Raw genomic sequence first — 19,220 nt, 5'->3', positions numbered from 1 at the left:
AAAAGGGTTGTCTTTGTCAAGCCCACTTTTGAGGACGTGTGCTGACTAAAACTTTCTGCACACATGACTGCGATTGCTGATGTAAAACAGGGTTGGTTGTGTGTGAGGCCTGCAGAAATGGGTGATCCTGCACTATTGGGCCAAAACCCCAAAACACAAATGAAATCAGAATAAAAAAGAACTAGACCAAAGAGCGACTCTGCAGGTCATGACCAAATCCCCCCCACACACAAAGGGGAAGAATCATCTGGCTGTAGACCTGAATGTAAATCACAGCAGGTTTGATAAGGACAGTTACGCCACACTCCTTTCCGATTCAGAATGAACCCCCCACCTGCACTCAGGTATGTGAACGGTTCTTCTCTTCCGACATCAACGACTCCACTGCAGGGGGTCAGTGATTTATCTTTCCTTAAACTGTTTTGTTGAAGTACATTGAGAGCAACTATCTTAAAAGCTGTGTCAAACTCCTTGTATACACACACAATATCAAACACACAGTTTTAGTGAACAGTGACTGCTTTAATGTTGACATGGGTGCACAAACTATCGACTGATTAAATAACATAAGATCATATTACTTCACAAAAATCAGAGAATGAACAATATATTTAAAAAAAAACATGGAATAAGTTACTCAAATCTGCCTACCAACATCATACAGCTCACTATGAACGTGTTATATCTTGTTTGCTTTATCACACATAATCAGGTTCATACAAACAAAACACCAAACCATTCAAAAATGTAGATCTTTATATATTGAATGAAATATGTTTTTACCACAAGTAAAATGTATGTGAAAATGTTTTAAGAGAAAAATATAACTAATAAATATATGTATAACCTATTGGATCTTCTGACTGCTGAGAGGAAGCAACTACTGATAACATAAAAATGCCAGCTCAATATTTCACACACTATTAATGTTGCCACTTCCTACCTTATTACTTTAATATGTTACGTTATTCTTATCTTACGTTTTCTAACGCTGCTAATTATTTTTGTTCAATGCATCTGTACTAATTATCGCTTATTTTATTAACATGTGCGTGCCTCTTTCTTTTATATGTTACTCTTCTACTCTACTAATCTTATACTAACTTTTTTTGAGATTGCTGACTCCTGTTATATAAATAAATATACAGTCAATGGTTATATTTGGATTGGCCTGGATGTCCCCACCGGTAGGTAGGGGGCGGTATGGGCCCTGCAGGTCTCATGGTGCCGCAGAAGAAGACTCAGTGCTCAGTACAGCTGAGCTCCCTCCTCCTCCCTCATTCGACCTGCAGCCCGTTCAGCATACACTTGTCCCTGCTACTGAAAGGGTAATTGCTATTTCAATATAATTAATGACATGTTTTCACGGTGAATTTACTTCGCAAATGTTGCATTCACTAGGCATAACTTACTTTTGATATATGCTCTATATGCTCTCGAATGCATTGCCAGCACAAGCTTGTCAAACCGTTTTAAATTGATTGTATCTAGTTGATTTAGGTTGGAATACAGGTGAAAATCTGTATTAGAACTAATGTTTTGGTTTAACTCGCTAACAAGTTATGTAAGATATTGTGGCCTGTCACCGCATTCCGAGCTGTCAGTTGACAGAAGTGGGGCTGGAGCTCCGCGATACAAAATGGCGCCGAGAGTGAAAGTGCTGGCTACCTAATTCTAGAGAAGGGTCCAGCTGCGGCCGCGGCAAGTACACGACACTACACGACACGCCCCCTACACGACACGCCCACCTGACACGACACTACGGTGGCTGAGAGACATTACCGTACATGGCAGATTAAAAACGAATTGCTAATGTTATTGTAGCATTTTAAGCAACTATTAGGCAAATAAATTAATAACCTAGTCTATCCGTTTGAGACACAACAGTATAACTTTCAACCCAAATCATTTTGTCAACAAACGGTGGTTTAGTAAACTTTTTTTTAATATATAAAATAGGTATTAATGAGATAATCTATTAATTATGTTTGTCTAACTGCTACACATGTATTTATACATAAATGTAGATATTTGTGAACATCTAAATATAGTTGTTAAAGGTTTTAAGATATACATAATCACATCATGGGGTCATTAAGGACCAAATTAGGAGGGCCAGTCAGGCCACTAATGAGATCAATCATTCACATGTATTATTATTACTTTATAAATTAAAAGTACTAGGGGTCTATTACAAAACCTTTGAAGGAATCGTCATGCATTCTGAATGTTTCTGTACTTTAAAAACATCATGGCTCAAGATCCTGTTCTTGTTCAAGATTATTCATACTCATTTGTGAATTTAACATCCATATTCACTCAAAACTGAAACACCAACATTTTTTTTTAAAGCATTGCAGGCCTAAAGCTCCACGTCAGTGACCTATATTTTAATTTCTTCCATCAAACTTTAAAAATGGCAAACAGCATGTTTTTAAAGATTTAATCTTTTAAGAAACAAAATATCAAATTTGAACAGAAGGGTTTAAAAACACGGTTTTAATGCAAATAAACTTGAAACATAAACCTATTTGTCATTTCAAAATTCACTTGTATTGTCTGCGTGAAAGGCACAGTAGGCTATGAGCGAATACATATCAACATTAAAAAAAATGACAAAGTCGTACAATATATACCATGTGCTACTGTCTACGATTAAGTATGATGAGACTTTTTTTAAGGAGGGACCCCAGAGCCAAGGGCAGGCCGAGCAGACCGCCTTCTCCCGCCGCAGGCTTCCCCGGTGATGGGCTCCGTGTAACAAGTCCCCTCAGTCTGTGCGGGGAGCTGCACCACGGTGATGCTGCTGTCATCGCTCGCCTCTCCTCCGGTGGTGCCCTCGGCTCCCTCCGCCGCCACACTGCCCAGCACACTGGAGATCACTAATGTCTCTCAGCCACCGTAGTGTCGTGTCAGGTGGGCGTGTCGTGTAGGGGGCGTGTCGTGTACTTGCCGCAGCCGCAGCTAGACCATATTGTAATCCTATCCCATAGAGTGGCAAAGTCCCTCCCCTTCCGGTGGACCTCCATGGGACCTTATTTCGGAAAAATTATGTATTGAAGTCAATGGAGAGAGAAAGATTATCTTTCGATCCCGTTTGAATTGTGCCACGAATTACACATATGATGTTTGTCAATTTAAAAGATAATTTTGCAAGTCAAAAAAAAAAAAAAATGTGTCGTAAAAACTGTGAAGTAACACATTTGTTTGTGTGAAACGCTCAATGAACTACATCTCTGGTCAACAACACACGTCACCAAGATGGCCGTCACTACTGTCTTGTCAACAAAACGATTGACTACCCTCACTATCACCACAATGAAACACGTCCTGAAGAATGTCATGCAAAGCTGCCTGCCTGCCTTCCTTTGATTCTCTCTGAACTGCCTGGTCGTTTTAATGTTTAATGTCAACCATTTGTGCAGATAGCATGAAGTAGAGAAGATCGCTAGCGTTAGCGTTAGCATTTCTCCCCCGGGCTTAAATTGTGTATTATAGAATGATCACACCGGTGACAGTACTCTTCAAAGGGTTCACGAAATATGACTACTACTCTTACTGTTTAACATTGTGGGTTACTTAATGTTACTTCATGTTAAGGCTAATAAAAATGACAAGGCTGTAATGCTAACTAACGTGCTAGCTACTAGCTAGCTTGATCCAGAGTACTCCTGGTCCTTTCATCAGACGGGAAGCGAAAGAACGAGCAAGACCCATTGCTGGTATAATAACAACCTGATACTAAGCACACAGGCATCTTGTTAAAGTTATCTTATCTTAGCCAGCGCCATATCGATAGATTATATCGATATGGCGCTGATCTTAGCTATCTCTTATCTCAGTGGAGGAAAACGATTGTGACATCACTTACGCGACTCTGGGATTTGTAGTCTTTCTAGTTACGTATTTTTCATAGTCTTATATTTCAACAGTTTTACGACAAACTGTGACTTTTTTGACATGGAAATTATTTTTTAAGATGGACAAACATCATATGTGTAATTCATGGCACAATTCAAACGGGATCGAAAGATAAGTTTTCTCTCTCCATTGACTTCAATACATTATTTTTCCGAAATAAGGTCCCATGGGGCGGAAGTAGATGGGCGTGACTTCGCCACTCTATAAGGGCCAACACACTCAGGCGCCTGCGGCCTAGCTGGTAGAACAGCTATAAATGGTGGCCGTGCGTTACATTTGAGAAAATGCACAATAAAATGTCATGATTAGCGTGTGTACGGTTAATTGGGATTTATTGTATTGTTTGACACCAAGAATATCGTTTTGTGGTTAGGGTTTGCCGATTACCTACTTTCGTTTTGCTTTAGCAGACAATATTTGCCAATGTTGGAAATTTGTTTTAATGTAATGTGTAAATATTAACGGTTTTATTTATTTTTTAAAGATGTCGGACGAAGGTAAATTGTTCATCGGAGGACTGAGCTTCGAGACCAACGAGGACTCTCTGGCCGCGGCTTTCGACAAATATGGAACCATCGAAAAAGGTATAGTAGGCTATTTACTGTTACAGTTATACATACTTTTACAGTTATACATATATTTATCTTTTTCAATTATAAATATATGTAATTTTTTTTTATTTAAATTCTAGAAAATGTTGTTTTAAATATTAATTTTTCCCCGTTCCTCTTTCCCATTAGTGGATGTGATCAGAGACAAAGAGACAGGGAAGTCTCGCGGTTTCGGCTTCGTGAAATACGATAATTCAGAAGATTCTAAAGATGCACTTGACGGCATGAACGGCAAGGTAAACATCACTTCACAAAATACCTCTGCGATCAACGTGTTTGCAATCAGAATAACTGTATTCTCCCACAGTACGAGGCATGCATAACATTTTAAAGATAGAAATGACACAAATTACTTTTTGGGAAAAATACACATCCAGGTGGAAACAAAAACTATAAGCAATTATAATAAATAAATAAAAAGTTGGAGAAAGTATTAATCACCTGTCATTTGAACAGTTTTTACTCTCCACAGATGTTGGTTTCTTAATATTAACAGTTTTCTTAATGATTGCCACATTTGTAAATGGTCATTTCTTTAAAAACACGATTGCCTATGTATTGCAGACTCTGGATGGACGGTGTATTCGCGTGGATGAAGCCGGAAAGGGTGGCCGCACCAGAGGAGGAGGTTACAATTCTGGCCAGAGAGGACAGCGAGGTGGATTCAGCGGGCGTGGGAGAGGTGGACGAGGTTACTCCAGAGGTGGACACCAGTTGTCTGCTTGTCTTTAGCATGTTCTGTTAACTGTTCATGCTTCTGCCCTGTTGGTCAATCATAACCTTGTGTTTCAGGAGGTGGATACAATGGAGACAGGGGCTATGGTGACAGGAGCTACAACGAAAGAAGCTTTAGTGGAGAGGGGCGATTTGGAGGTGGTGGTGGCGGTGGCCAGTACAGCAGGAGCAGCGGTGGCGGATACTCAAGCTACAGAGACAATAGGTAAGAAATTGTTGACTTTAAACTAGTTGAGACAAGACCAATTTGCTTGAACCATAGTTAATGTGATTTTATATTAAATCATTTTATTCATTTTTTTATTTTCAGGGGTCAGGGGTCATACGGTGAACGCTCCTACCGCGATGGATACGACAGCTATGGTAAGCTTCTTTGATATGACAATGTCTGTTTATGTACACTTATGTTGGGGCTGTTTTAAGTTTTTTTTTAAATGGCATTTTAACATTAACAATTAACTATTTAAAAAAAATAATTAATTAGTATAAACATACAATTAGGGATGCTCCGATCGCCAATTGTGGGGCCGATCGCTGGAATCAGTATCGGCCGATCCGATCGAGTGGTTGGGGGCTATGGGGATCTTCCATTTAAAGTGATGTTTAAAACTCAGTTAATGGGGCTCATTCACTGGAGCTTCCACAAACAACAACCAACATAATTATTACATTCAAATGAAGTACATTATTCAAGTTTACATTAACTTTGGATAATAACACGGGCTCTCACGATCGGAGCATCCCTACATACAATATTGATTACACCTAAGGTAACCTGTTTTGGTAGGCTGATTTATACAACACTAGGCCGCATCAAACATTTAATGTAAAAACTTCACAGCCCCAACATATGAAGACCTGTATGATGTATGTCCCTCAGTTTTGTACCGAGCCCAACTTGATGCCTCTTTATGCAGTTGCCAAATTTCGCTAGCCCCCCTCCCACAGTCCCACTCTAAAGAGGCTGGCCATCAATTCGAAACACAGAAAACTTCCATATTTTGATATTGCTCGTATCCCATCGTCTGGAGCCCCCAATATTCAAAAAACTGAGGGAGGGTTTATGGACTGTCTGGTGGGTTGAGGGGGGTTTGTGAGACTCCAGTGTTGGAACTTTCCGTGTCTTTACCTGTGTGCCCACTTCTTATCCTCAGCTGCAAACGAGTAAACATCCTGATTCAAGATCATCACTTGGCTGGCTGTATGTCAAAGATGCGCTCCTCAAGAAAGATGTCCATGTGTTATTGCTGACCTTAGTTTTGTAGTTCTGTTGTGGTAGCTCAAGCATCTTAAAAATATTGTAGCCTTGAGTTTTGGTCATTCCTTAACGAACCATGTTACAAATTACAGTTTGAAAACTCTTACCTTGCTTAATTGGACATATTTTTCCTCAAAGGTCCTTTTGTTAACTAAAAGGCATCTGTGTAATCTGATTTAATTCGGTAAAGTCCCTATGAGAGGACCGAACACAGCTTTCGCTTAACAGCCACAACCATCGCTATAGACTTTTTGTCCAGCACGTAAAGTGTTCCTTTTAGTATTTTATATTGAAATATATACGTTGGGGCTTTTTTTCCCCCCTTAACTTATTTTCCCTCTCAGTCTCTGTGGCTGACTTCCTCTTGGCAGATTTTTAAACTGAGAACGGAGATCCATTTGCTCTTAAACTGACTTTTGGGGGATTTTGGCTAAATTCCTTGCACTATTTAACTTCGTCTAGCTGAGGCTCCTGTATGTTCAATTTCCCAAAAGAGTGAATTCCTTTCAGACTGGTGAACTACACATCCGAAGTGGCCGACTGTTCATGAAGTTGCAAATTGCAGCATGCTACAGTCTGTCCAAGGTATCTTCTGTGCTTTGCTCAACATCTGCATTTTAAATGTGCTGTAAAATGGACTAATCTTGTTTAAATGATTGGAAAATGTAACTTAGTTTCCCCAAAGTAATATCTCTACCGGGAACAGTTTTGTACTTTGTTCTTTGTATGATCAACAATTTTCTTTCTTTGTCAGTTTGGCTTCATGGAGCCTATTAAACAGACTGTGGAAAATAACCTTGATTCTTTTGCCTTTCAAAACTACCGCATGGGGGAGTTTAGCCGGTAGCTGTAGGCTTATGTAACTGTAAATGCTGCGTGAGAAGTCAACAGCTTGAAGCACTGAAATTGCACATTTTGATTTGGAGGGCAATCTTTAATTGGCAGTTTATTCTAAATTTCTAAGAAAGAAATGGTCATTTGAATCTTTTAAAAGTCCACTTCCAGTCCACAAGCTGCCTGCCTGATCCAAGATTTCAAAATGTAAAGATGGTTTTTGGCCCAGTGCATCCTTAAATGTCTAGAAACCATCAACTAGGCAACTTGATCGTTTGAAATCAAACTTCTAGTGATGTTTGAAGAATAAGTGGCACATGTAACGCAGGGAATCATCATCAGTCTGGGTCTGGTCATGTTAATGCTTCGTTACGTTCAAGAGGTCAGCTACTTCAAAAACCTACAAGTCCTTGGAGAGTGTTGCGCCTTCCAACAAGTGCTCACCAGAGATGAAAGCTGCTCTCTGGTCAGGTCAAATGTGGAGAAAGTAGGCCAATGCACGTGAGGTAAAAAAAATCTCCTTTTGCTTTGCTCACATCCTTCAAACTCAGTTCTCATTGTTTCCATGAATTCCTTCAAGTTAGTCATAAGTTTCTAGTCCTTTGCTTCAGATGTCGCCCACAACATGCCATGGCCTCTACCCCGATTGGAAAAGTTCATTGAGAGAATGTTTCTAAGAAGCTCCTCTGGATTGTAGTGGTCCTCCTGAGTCCACCAAAAGAAAAGCTTTGGCCTCTAAGTCATGGGTAGTATTGTGCTCAGTCCACTTCTGTTCACTGCACTAGTCCTCACATTTGCTCATGTAATGCCCCACAACAGTCCTAATTGACGTCTAGACTGTATTCAGTTTCTCTTTGCACCCTTGTATTTGAATAAGTGGTGAGTTTCAGAGACTAATAGGGTTGCATGCATTTTATTGTGATTGTGTCAAAAGTTAATTGCTGTGCTTAATACACCTTTTACTCTTTTTCTTTAGAATGAACTGGCTGGCAGAAGCTTCAGTGAATCTCCTCACAGATGACATATCAGGCTGTAGATGGCCGTGACTGATGCAGTTCCCGTTAACGGGTGAGTTATTGCAAAACGTTATGACCTGATGTTTTTATAGTTGGTGCAGTGATTATTTGCCTGGCTGATAATGAGTTTCTGCCTTGTTTCAGGTCAAATGTGCCGCAGTTATGGTGCAGCTGTAAGCAGTGGCTACATGGGAGGAACCAACCAAGATCAGGCTGATTCCAAGTTGGAGGCCTTGGTTGATGCTAGTTTGCCTGAAAGACTTTCAAATGTAATGGCAGCTAATGAAAGGTCCTAGAGAACAAATGGACCAGATGACAGAGCTTGTCCTGACACAAGAAGCAGTTACTGTCAAGCAATGTCGTACAGTCATATTTGTTCTATCAAAAATGCAAGTTTTCTGGTTATTGTTTTGTACTTTCAATAATAAATTGATGGATCAAACTTTTCATTGTGTTTGGGTATATTTCATAATTGCCAAAACATTTAGTTTATTAAAATTGAAAATCAGACTTGACATTGTTTGGAGGATTTAGGTGTTTGACAGATTTAATCAATGTGTTGGATGATGACAGTTTGGGTCAATTAGGCTGTAATCAAAACACTTTATTGATCCCAGAGGGAAATCAGGTTTCGTGACAGCTGCAACCCAAAAGAGATTCTTCAAAATGAGGTTGCAAAGAATGCACCGTAAGGTACAAATAAAATGACGATACTGTAGGCAAGTTTGGTGGATCAAAAGTTGGCGTCATTTGTAGATCATAATGCTGTGTAGCCAAGTAGCTGTCCTCCATACCTTATGCTCATCATGCTTGGGTAGAGAAAGTTGTACATGTAATTAAAGGACATTACTTGCTTGATGGTGGGATAGCAGTTTACTAGCATGTGAAATTTGAGGATAATGGCCAAAAATACAGGAAATGTACGTGAAATTGAATCCTAATTGATAAAATAAACAGGGTACACCAGGATAAGGTACAGGAAAAAAAGATACTTTATTATTGAACATTTACAATCTGAATTGAGCGAGGAACAAGGTGTTGAAGGCGGTGGAGCTCAGGACGCTGTACGTCGTTGATGGTGCTTACACGTACCACTTGAAGCCGAAACGCCTTTCCAGGTGCTCTTGACGGGGCCGGAGGTAGAATAGCTCCTCTGTCAGAGGGATGATCCAGCGGTCTGTGTGGTAGACCGTCTCACCAACCTGCAGAAATATTTTTATAAATACAATGGCCTTAATGATAACATACATTAGATTCTTAAGGCACTTAACTCTTAAGTAAAATAGAAAGTTTATGTTGTGGTGCTAGGATGTTTCAGTAAAGATGTAAAGACTATGTACAGTTTTCATTTCAAAATGTCAGGCAGCTTTGGTATGTACACATTGTTTTTATACAGTATGTATTCATTTAAACAGATCATGGCAAAAAAGGATTATTAAAGAAAGAAATATTGATGCCAAAGAAGTCATTACTTTATGGTGTCCATTTTGTTTTGTTTAGCAATCAGTTGAATTCTGTTATGTACTAGTACACTTAAAGGTGGGGTAGGTAAGTTTGAGAAACCGGCTCGAGATACACTTTTTGTTATATTCCAGGGAATGCTCTTAACATCCCGATAGCAATGAATATCTTAAGTGCTTTGACAAAAAAATCCATAAAAAAGATGTCATCTGTGGAAGCCGTAGTACTGTAAAAAGCACGACCAATCATTTTAGCCGGCCCGGCTAAAATAACTGGATGGCCTACCTGCCTGTCAGCCTTCCATCTGTGCACAAACTTATCTCGTGCCCTCATTGGTCATGTGCACGTTCGTGTGTGTTGGAGGAGGGGCTCTGTAAGGAAGTGGCAGATTTTCTCCGGTTGTGTATTTTCAAATTCTAGCGATCTCGAGCTGGTTTCTCAAATGTACCTACCCCACCTTTAAGTGAAATGCTGTCATGTATTGACTGCTAAATGCTTTCTTTAAATTTAAATTTGACACTCATATCTATAATTTGTTGACACACTTATGACCTAAATGTATTGAAAATATGATTTTTTTTTTGTAATACAGCAAAAATTAAGTCCTGTTATAATGTCAGAAATATAATAAAAACAACTGAAATAGACTACAATCAGCACTTAACCTGTTAAACCCTGAGCCTGTTTTTCAGGTTTCAGGCTCGAAAATGACATGCCCAGAACAAATGACTATCTTCACTTCTAAAAGGGGTAAATTAATAATCATTTTTCTCAAAGCAATGATACACCTGTGAGTTGGATGTAGAAAAGTCAGAATCAATATAGATGTTTTTATTTTAAAGTAAATTCAGATTGAACATAGTAAAAAAATGTAAATTATAGTTTCCGTCCAAAATAAACCCATTACTTATAGTGAAAACCACCCTTGAATGATGGGATAGTAGACTAAAAGCTTTAGGAATCCAAACTATAACATAATAAGTACCCTGTATCAAGATTGATGCAAAACAAGTGAAATTTGACCTTTTTAGAGAGGTTTAGCAAAAATAAAACCCCTGGGGTCATTTGGGTGCATTTGCCATATCTCTGGAACCCATCGGTCGATTTTGATGATTGACACCTCTTTTGGACCGTTAGAGCCAATAGAATCGAGAGGGAGTTCCTAAATCCATCTAAACATTACCATTGGTGAATGAGAGTGATGCGCAGCCAGCATGCCCAAAACCGGAAGCTCTCATCCACTCTCGTAGCTCTCATAGCAGCTATATGAAAACTCAGGTTATTGATTATTAGTATATGATGATGTTAAAGTTGAGTCCCAAAAAGAGAGATCGCAGCTTTTTTTTTTTACCTTCCAGCCAGGAACGTCCTTCATGAGAATCGCCTCCTCTTCTAGATTTTCCCTCAGCATCCGCAAGTTTCTGACATGAGTGGAAATTCAAATGTTAACTGTTGTAATTGAGGAGAGTCAACGCCATATTAAAAAAAAAAATCGTATCGCATTTGTCAGTGAGGCTTTTATGTGTCACCTTCGGTCGGTCTCTGCCTGCATCAGAGGCATCAGAGCTATCCTGGCTTCCATCTCCTCGATCTGCAAGCGCCTGCAATGCACACACGTCACCACTAGTTACAGACTAATTGTGAAGTATTACACACAAACACACTCTTTCACTGTAACACACATTTGAACCAAAAGCAAAATTACAAGAATGACCCTACCTCCTCTCTCTGTTCCACTTAAACATCCTCCAATAGCCAAACACTAAGACGCCGATGCCAATGCCAAACATGCTATATCCTGTTGATGAAAGAAGGGGTTAGTGACAGTTTAAAGGTCCCCTATTATACTGTTTTTCATGATATTCATCAATATAAACTTTCAGAATCTCTTTACACAGAGGGGACACAGGTTTATGTATAAAAGACGTGAAAGAGTGGATTTTGCATAAGTGACCTTTAAAGCAACATTTGACAGTGGGTGTTTCTCAATCGCGAGTAAAGCTGCTTCAGAGCCACTATTTCAAGCATACTACGTCATCGAGTGCCGCCGAAGTACTGTTCCAATCTCCAGCATACTTGGAAATCTACCGAGCCCGGCGTACTCCGTTTGGAGAAATATCGAGGCTGCACATGAGTAGACTCCGCGGTCTTAAAATCCCCACAATGCTTTGCGCACGGACCAATTTCCCCAAATCTGTGGCGGAACATGTAAGGCGGGGCCTCTCATATGACGCACACCTGCACACTTGCTCGCCTGTTCCACTCTTTGTTTTCCGAATGCCAGGAAGTATTCTTGCCTCGCTTCTGAAGCAAGATGCTCGGCAGACATGTGCTACCAAGCAAGCGTACTCGCGATTGAGAAACACCCAGTGTTTCCCACAGATCTGAAATATACTTGTGGTGGTAAAAGAGAACAGGGGGGGGGGGGATAAAAAAAGATTAAAGCTAAATGGGTCGCGAAATATACTTTGGCGGGCGTTAATATACCTGGGCGGCCCGCCCAAGTAAAGTCTATGTGTGGGAAACCCTGATTTTATTCATAAAAACAATTGATGTTGGGTTTTAAATTATTGCTTTCCCAAATGTATTATATGATGTTACAAAGTTGGACTAAATGAATCCATTGTACGTTATCTTTAAACTTATAAATGGCATGCAAAACTGACTTTTGGCTTACACAACCATGGTGTACCCAGATAATAGCAACTGAACGGGCTGGTTTGACACGCATATAGACATTGAGACGCCCAATGGTTGTGTTCAAATAATTGTTTGCTCAAGTTGAATAGTAGCAAACGTTTTTCAAGTCTTGAAAATAACCTATTCAATTAAAGTTAATTGAATAATATAACAGTTAACCAATACCTACTTTGTAAATAAAGTAATACATATTGCAAATGCTGGTAACAATTATTAAAGCGTGACGATACGCAGTTTTTTTGTTTCAGGCCTTACATGTAAAAAGCCTTATGAAAGTGACTCATAGCCAAGCATGAACTCTTTATTCAGCAGTTAACCAAACACTTACATTTTCATGTTCATATTAAACAGCATAAGCCTTTACTCTACTCTACTAGCTGATAGCGGATAATTACAAAGTGCGGAAACCCCTATTCACCAGATAAAAATAACTGCTCAAATAATAATCTGTAACGCTAACAAATGTAATTCTGCCTTTAGAAATGTGTGCACTCCCAAATGTCTACTTCAGACCGTGTGCAATTTTACCGCAACACAATATGGTCTGGTTCAATGTTTGCTAACAATACAATCGTGTGCACCTATCATGCTATTTCTAGGCAATAGCATAGGTCTCAGATATATAAAAAACATGTCTATGAAGTGTTTTGCTCAAAATACCAAACAGATCACCCATTCTAGCCATGCCTGATATCCCTCTATTTCACTTCCTGTTTCAAAGGTGCTGATTTTGGGTATAAAGCTTTAAAAAAATAAAAAATTGATAAAAAAGGAGGGGGCTGAGCTCATGCGAGACCAGGCAGATACTGGGTGTTTCTCAATGTCGAGGAAGCTTGCTTGGTAGCACATGTCTTCCGAGTCACTTGCTTCAGAAGCGAGGCAAGAATCCTTCCTAGCCTCGGAAAACGAAGAATTGTGGAACAGGCTAACAGGTGTGCGTCATATGCGAGGCCCGCCTTAAATGGAGCGTGATTTCCGCCAAAGATTTGGAAATTGGTCCGTGCGCAAAGCATTGTGGGGATTTTAAGACCGCGGAGTCTACACATGTGCAGCCTCGAAATTTCTCGCTACGAAGTACGCCGGCCTCGACATTGAGAAACACCCACTGTCTAAACCAGGGGTCACCAACCTTTTTTAGGGTGAGGGCTACTTTTAAAAAATAAAACAAGTCAGGGGCTACTTTTACTCCTCTTTTTCTTTCTTTTTTGCAGTGTATATATTTAGCACATTTTAACATTATGATATACTGACCTTTAACCTTTGTGTGCTGTTTGGGTCTGTGGGACCCGTTTTCAGTGTTTACTAAGGCCCAGGCCCCACGGGAACGAAAACGGGTTGTATCCGCATATTTCTCTTGCGTATAGCCCTTTTTGCCACACGACACCGTAACGGAACGGTAGAAACGGACCCTGCAAACGACAACGGGTCCAAAGGTGGATAGATCTGGGAACGGAGCGCTCTGGGGGGTCCAACGGGGCCGTGTGGTAGCCTATACGGTCATCCTTTTCTGATAATGACGACGCAATAGCCCCGCCTCTCCCCACCTCTGCTGCTCACCCCCGCAAAAGTACACTGCAGACTGAATTCAGATTATTTATCTTTATCTCGATATGGACATAAACGCGAGTGAAGTCTAATCTGACAGGACGGAGACACGCAGCTCCTCCCGCTGTGATGCAGCGGGAGGAAAACACACACTTCAAGTCAGATCATCACCCTTAGCTATTTTAATTACCTCTCAAACTACCTAAACTAGTTATAAATATGTTTATTTTTACTGTCGAGTTTACTTACTGGATCAGCTGCTGCATGAGACAGACACTGACGCTGTCAGAAGAGAGGAAAAAGAGACAGGCTCCGTGTATTTTATTATTATATATCATTATATAGAGTCGTTATTCATTTGTTTTAAAGCTCAATAAATAACAAAGACCACCTTTGACCGGCACTTTTATAATTTTGTCCGGAAGATTTAAACTTTAACACGCGTTGACCGGCGAAAAACTCTGCCCGGTTCCCTCGGCCCCCACCAAGGAGAATAAACAGAAAATAAACAGAAGTGCAGCCATGACAACCATTCTTCTTCGCTGCTTTTGTGGAGGAAGTTGCTGCTTTTGTGGAGGAAGTTACAGCGCCACGTACAGGCTCGGCATATGTACTCCAGCTTTTCCAGCGGTTGGATCTAAACGGAGCTGTCGTGTGGCAAGACACTATCCGGTGTATATTGCGTGTGGACGGAAGCTTTTTGGCAATTGCGTTTGCGTTAATCCTATGCGTTTTGCCGTATGCGTTCCCGTGGGGCCGGGGCCTAAAAGAACATGTATGCAATTTAATTATTTTAACCTGCTTTATTTGGGGGTGGACGGGCCTCACCTCCTCTAGGGGGGTCCACACCTCCTCCAGGGGGGACCTCACCTCCTCTAGGGGGGTTGGGGGGCATGCACCCCCGGGAAGATTATTTTTAATGTTGAAGTGAAATGCATCAATCTGGTGAATTGATGGAAACAGCTCTCAACACTCAGATGAAAGGGAGCTGTATACTTTTCAATAATCCAAACATCTTTAGAATATGATCACAACCAATAACAAATCATTTAAACTGGTTTATTCTTAGCTTATGTTAGTTTCTTTCTTTTTATGCTTATTTTACTAATCACTCTCCTTTCAAACTGTTTTTTGTTTTTTTACTGTCCTATACACATTGGAATGATTTCTTACTTTATCTATATTAAATAGATAAAGGTATGCTCGCTCTCTCTCTTTCCCTCCCTCCCTAGCTCTCTCGCTCGCTCTCTCTCTCTCTCCCTCCCTCCCTAGCTCTCTCGCTCGCTCTCCCTCCCTCCCTAGCTCGCTCTCCCTCCCTCCCTAGCTCTCTCGCTCGCTCTCTCTCCCTCCCTCCCTCCCTAGCTCTCTCGCTCGCTCGCTCGCTCACAGAGCCAGTGTGCTCCTCCGTGGCGATGACGGCTTGCGTTAAAAAATAATAATAAACATATTTGTAAAGTGGGGGGGGACACAAACGGGATTTCGAAAAGAGCGGGGGACATTTCCCCCCTGTCCCAGGTGGAAATTACGCCATGCGTGTGTGTGCGTCAAGTGCAATAAATATATATGCAAGTTGCAACACACACACAGTAAAACTCTGCCCTATGTGGCACCTCCCCGCTGATTTTCCTTCTGGCAGAATCTACACAACACATCAGCCCCATTGAACAGCCTATCATGCCAGCCTATACAACACATGTGGCCCACATTGCTTTTCTTCCTGACTGCAACGCTGGTCCCGCAAATCAAGCAAGAACGTGATTGGTCGATATTCATTGTGGGGGTGGGGGGAGGAGGGGTGTTAGATAGATATAGAGTTGTAGTAAGTAGATAGAGTTCGCTATGATGTAGGTTTCGTTTATGCATAGGGTAGATTCTTTTAATTACATTTCCTTTTTTGTTTTGTGTATTTTATACATTTTGGATTTGCTTGGCGAGCTATTTTTAGAGCATGCCCCGCGGGCGACTCACGTTGCCCCTGCGGGCGACCAAGTGCCCGCGGGCACCGTGTTGGCTACCCCTGGTCTAAACTAAATACTGCCGTGATGAAACGCCATATCATGGATTATCAAGGATTATTTCTGAAACAGTATGGAGCTCAAAGGCTTTCTCTCTTGCCGGTTATACCACAAGGTGAGTTCCTTTTTATATCCAGCTTCTTCATACACGGTGGGTGTTTCTCAATCTCGAGTAAAGCTGCTCCAGAGCCACTATTTCTAGCATACTACGTCATCGAGTGCCGCCGAAGTACTGTTCCAATGTCCAGCATACTTGGAATTCTACCGAGCCTGGCGTACTTCGTTTGGAGAAATTTCGAGGCTGCACATGTGTAGACTCCGGTCTTAAAATCCCCACAATGCTTTGCGCACGGACCAATTTCCCCAAATCTTTGGCGGAAAATGTAAGGCGGGGCCTCTCATATGACGCACACCTGCACACTTGCTCGCATGTTCCACTCTTTGTTTTCCGAATGCCAGGAAGTATTCTTGCCTCGCTGCTGAAGCAAGACGCTCGGAAGACATGTGCTACCAAGTAGGGCTGTACCCGAATATCCTAATATTCGTTCGTTGGAGTACTATTCGGGTTTCAATTTCGTTATTCGGATATTCGTTTTGTTTGTTTTTTTTCAAATTGAATTTATTGAACTCTCCAATATCAACGTAAGAGCTTGTGCCTCTTCGGGGGGTGCTAACACTTAACCATAAACGTTATCGTTTACTTTCTCCGTCTTTATATGTAGATATTACTTTTCTCCGTTAATCTCCGTTAATCTCCGTTAATCTCCGTCACGTTGTTTCCAAAGCAACAACAACTTCCTGTCAACTGCGCTAACTCTCCTTCAAAAATAAAAGCATGTCCATAAATAGGAAGCCAAGCCAAATTACACTTAAGACATATACAACTGCAACGAAAGTAACAAACACAATGCGATATCCTTTTCAATTTCAAAGAACACAAATTGGGTTACATTAACAAATAACTATAAAACAACAATAGTTGTTCCACAAAGTGGGTCCACATTTCCGATATTACGTCATATTGGACGCAAATCTGGATCAGCTCCGTTGTACCCCAGTTTTTAGAGATTTGGGTACGGAGGAAAAGAGAGAGGGTTATATTTAATATATTAATGAAGTACTGTACTTGAGGTACTACTTTGTACTTTTACCCAACTACAATTCAGAGGTTAATAGTGTACTTTTACTTCACTACATTAATTTTAAAGCTTAAATTACTTTAAGATATGGATTCATGATAACAAAAATGTAATCAACACTTAGGTTACAACTGGATAAAGTAAATAAAGATTTTAAAATGTGTTCCACCTTAAACAGCTGTGATAATCATATAAATACATCAATAATTATGATCAAAAAATATACTATATATTATTCTGAAAATGGCTAATCTGCAAAATTAGTACTTTTACTTGAGTACGATTTTGATTGCAGGACTTTTACTTATAAGAGAGTATTCCTACACTGTGGTACTTCTACTTTTACTTAAGTACAATATCTGAGTACTTCGTTCACCTCTGATGTGACTTTCATACTGACGACGACAGCACGTAGACCTACTAGTGCAGTGCAAAACCGGAACCTAACTAAAGAAAACATCGTTCATATTTTAACAGAATTTGCGGGGGCAGATTTAAGTGCAACACCAGAACAAGCAAATCATGCGTTTAATATTAGGTCTCAGGAATTTCACACAACTAACTAGGCTGTGTTTGCCTTAGTCTTGGAAATACACTTCACAACATAAAAAAAGAAGCTCATATGTATTTTAGAACATTATAATACAATTGGACTTGCAATGAACCGGGTGCCCGTGTTGGCTAGTTAGCAAGTAGCTATCATCACTGTCAATAATGACTCTTCAATGTTATTCAGCGACACACTTTTATAATGTACGCTGCAGTCAAACATACGTATTGTTTGTTTCCCCATATAGAAAGCATGAAATGAGGACACTAAAAAAAGGTTGACATTAAACATTTTACTATATAAACGCTAAAGTGTCTACCTGACCTGTTAGCATTGCCTCTGTTCAGTAAGTAGCAAATGTCCTCTGTCCTGTGCATACTAACAGCTCGAGTGTGTGGACCTGTATATTTCAATAAATGCGTATGAGATGCAAGTACCAGAGAGTCCTCGTTTAGGCAGATTCCTCTTGTAATCAAACGGAGCATATCCTCCCGCAGGAGGCATGTCCTGCTTCACCTTGGACCCCGCCATCTTCCTCCGGCCTTCTCCCAAACACGCCGGTGACGTCAATGCAGCACTTCCTCTTCAGTCCGGAACAAGGCTCTGCGGCGCTCTACCGCCCCCACCGCTTTATTCTCTAGCATATTTAGAGATCATTTTAATAAATGCGGCTTGTATTTGCTCCGAGTTTTGATTTATAGTTAAATTGTTACTGTAGAGACTTGAAACTGGGCCGACCAAATACCAAAACAACGTCTTAGCTTTATTAATATATTGGCACTTGACATCTTACCTTGAAATCTTACTGACCATCCCTCTTCATTCTAACCACTTGACTAAATCTAAATTTAAATATATAAATTACTTCTATTCAAAAGCTAAATTAATTATTATGCAGCAATATGCCCCTGTAATACATATATTGCTATATTTAATACTATTAAATTGTATTTGGTGTAAGGTGCATTGCCATGTTGTAAATTGTTCATGAAGAGAACATTATGAACTTAGTATCCTGTTGGTTCAGTCTGTAAAAAATAATCACACTTCATTAGTTTACCATCAACACCACACGTTGTATGTGTGTATTATGTCCAAAGCACACTATATATGTCTCTCTAGGTCAGGGGTGTCAAACTCAAGGCCCGGGGGCCAAATCCGGCCCGCGACCTCATTTTATGTGGCCCGCAAGAGCTTGCAAAGAATATAATACAATTGGTGTAATTGTTGAATATTTACTTTCAATTATTTGCCCTAGACTTCTGCTTTCAGACGTAGTTATTTAGGAAGATATTACCAGATCTGATAATAATCCAATGCAGGGCCAACAATGTAATATAATACATTATTTAATATATATTATATATTTACATATGTATATTTATATAAATTACAACCGGCCCTTTGAGTGCAACCATAATGCTGATGTGGCCCG

The 19,220-nt window shown here is 40.2% G+C and overlaps 2 protein-coding genes across 6 annotated transcripts; one reads left to right on the top strand and one right to left on the bottom strand.

The window, feature by feature from the left end:
• The first annotated feature begins 1,194 nt into the window (after positions 1–1,194).
• On the top strand, positions 1,195–8,822 carry cirbpa (cold inducible RNA binding protein a). 5 transcript variants are annotated; one of them, XM_034137373.1, is made up of 8 exons: positions 1,195–1,328; positions 4,406–4,505; positions 4,662–4,768; positions 5,097–5,223; positions 5,325–5,472; positions 5,578–5,630; positions 8,336–8,427; positions 8,520–8,822. In XM_034137373.1, the coding sequence occupies exons 2-7, from the start codon at positions 4,406–4,408 to the stop codon at positions 8,338–8,340; spliced, it is 540 nt and encodes a 179-aa protein (XP_033993264.1). In that variant the 5' UTR covers positions 1,195–1,328; the 3' UTR covers positions 8,341–8,427; positions 8,520–8,822. The 5 variants fall into 5 exon arrangements, with proteins under 5 accessions (XP_033993264.1, XP_033993262.1, XP_033993261.1 ...); XM_034137371.1 differs by having other exon boundaries at positions 6,422–8,427; XM_034137370.1 differs by having other exon boundaries at positions 5,097–5,235.
• Positions 8,823–9,344: 522 nt separating this feature from the next.
• ndufa13 (NADH:ubiquinone oxidoreductase subunit A13) lies at positions 9,345–18,401 on the bottom strand. Its single transcript, XM_034137374.1, has 5 exons — positions 18,223–18,401; positions 11,556–11,634; positions 11,366–11,437; positions 11,188–11,257; positions 9,345–9,577 (listed from the first exon to the last, which is right to left on the bottom strand). The coding sequence occupies exons 1-5, from the start codon at positions 18,314–18,316 to the stop codon at positions 9,458–9,460; spliced, it is 435 nt and encodes a 144-aa protein (XP_033993265.1). The 5' UTR covers positions 18,317–18,401; the 3' UTR covers positions 9,345–9,457.
• Positions 18,402–19,220: the final 819 nt, after the last annotated feature.

This window comes from Trematomus bernacchii, unplaced genomic scaffold (assembly GCF_902827165.1).
Source record: "Trematomus bernacchii unplaced genomic scaffold, fTreBer1.1, whole genome shotgun sequence".
Taxonomy (NCBI): domain Eukaryota; kingdom Metazoa; phylum Chordata; class Actinopteri; order Perciformes; family Nototheniidae; genus Trematomus; species Trematomus bernacchii.
This window is presented reverse-complemented; position numbering and strand designations above follow the sequence as displayed.

Excerpts from the sequence above, each read along its gene's own strand:
- ndufa13 (XM_034137374.1), bottom strand. The coding sequence starts at position 18,316 with ATGGCGGGGTCCAAGGTGAAGCAGGACATGCCTCCTGCGGGAGGATAT. Across the intron at positions 11,258-11,365 it reads CAGGCAGAGACCGACCGAAG|AAACTTGCGGATGCTGAGGG; the intron begins GTGACACATAAA and ends CACTCATGTCAG. Across the intron at positions 9,578-11,187 it reads AGGACGTTCCTGGCTGGAAG|GTTGGTGAGACGGTCTACCA; the intron begins GTAAAAAAAAAA and ends ATATTTCTGCAG.
- cirbpa (XM_034137369.1), top strand. The coding sequence starts at position 4,406 with ATGTCGGACGAAGGTAAATTGTTCATCGGAGGACTGAGCTTCGAGACC. Across the intron at positions 4,506-4,661 it reads ATATGGAACCATCGAAAAAG|TGGATGTGATCAGAGACAAA; the intron begins GTATAGTAGGCT and ends CTTTCCCATTAG. Across the intron at positions 4,769-5,096 it reads TTGACGGCATGAACGGCAAG|ACTCTGGATGGACGGTGTAT; the intron begins GTAAACATCACT and ends TATGTATTGCAG.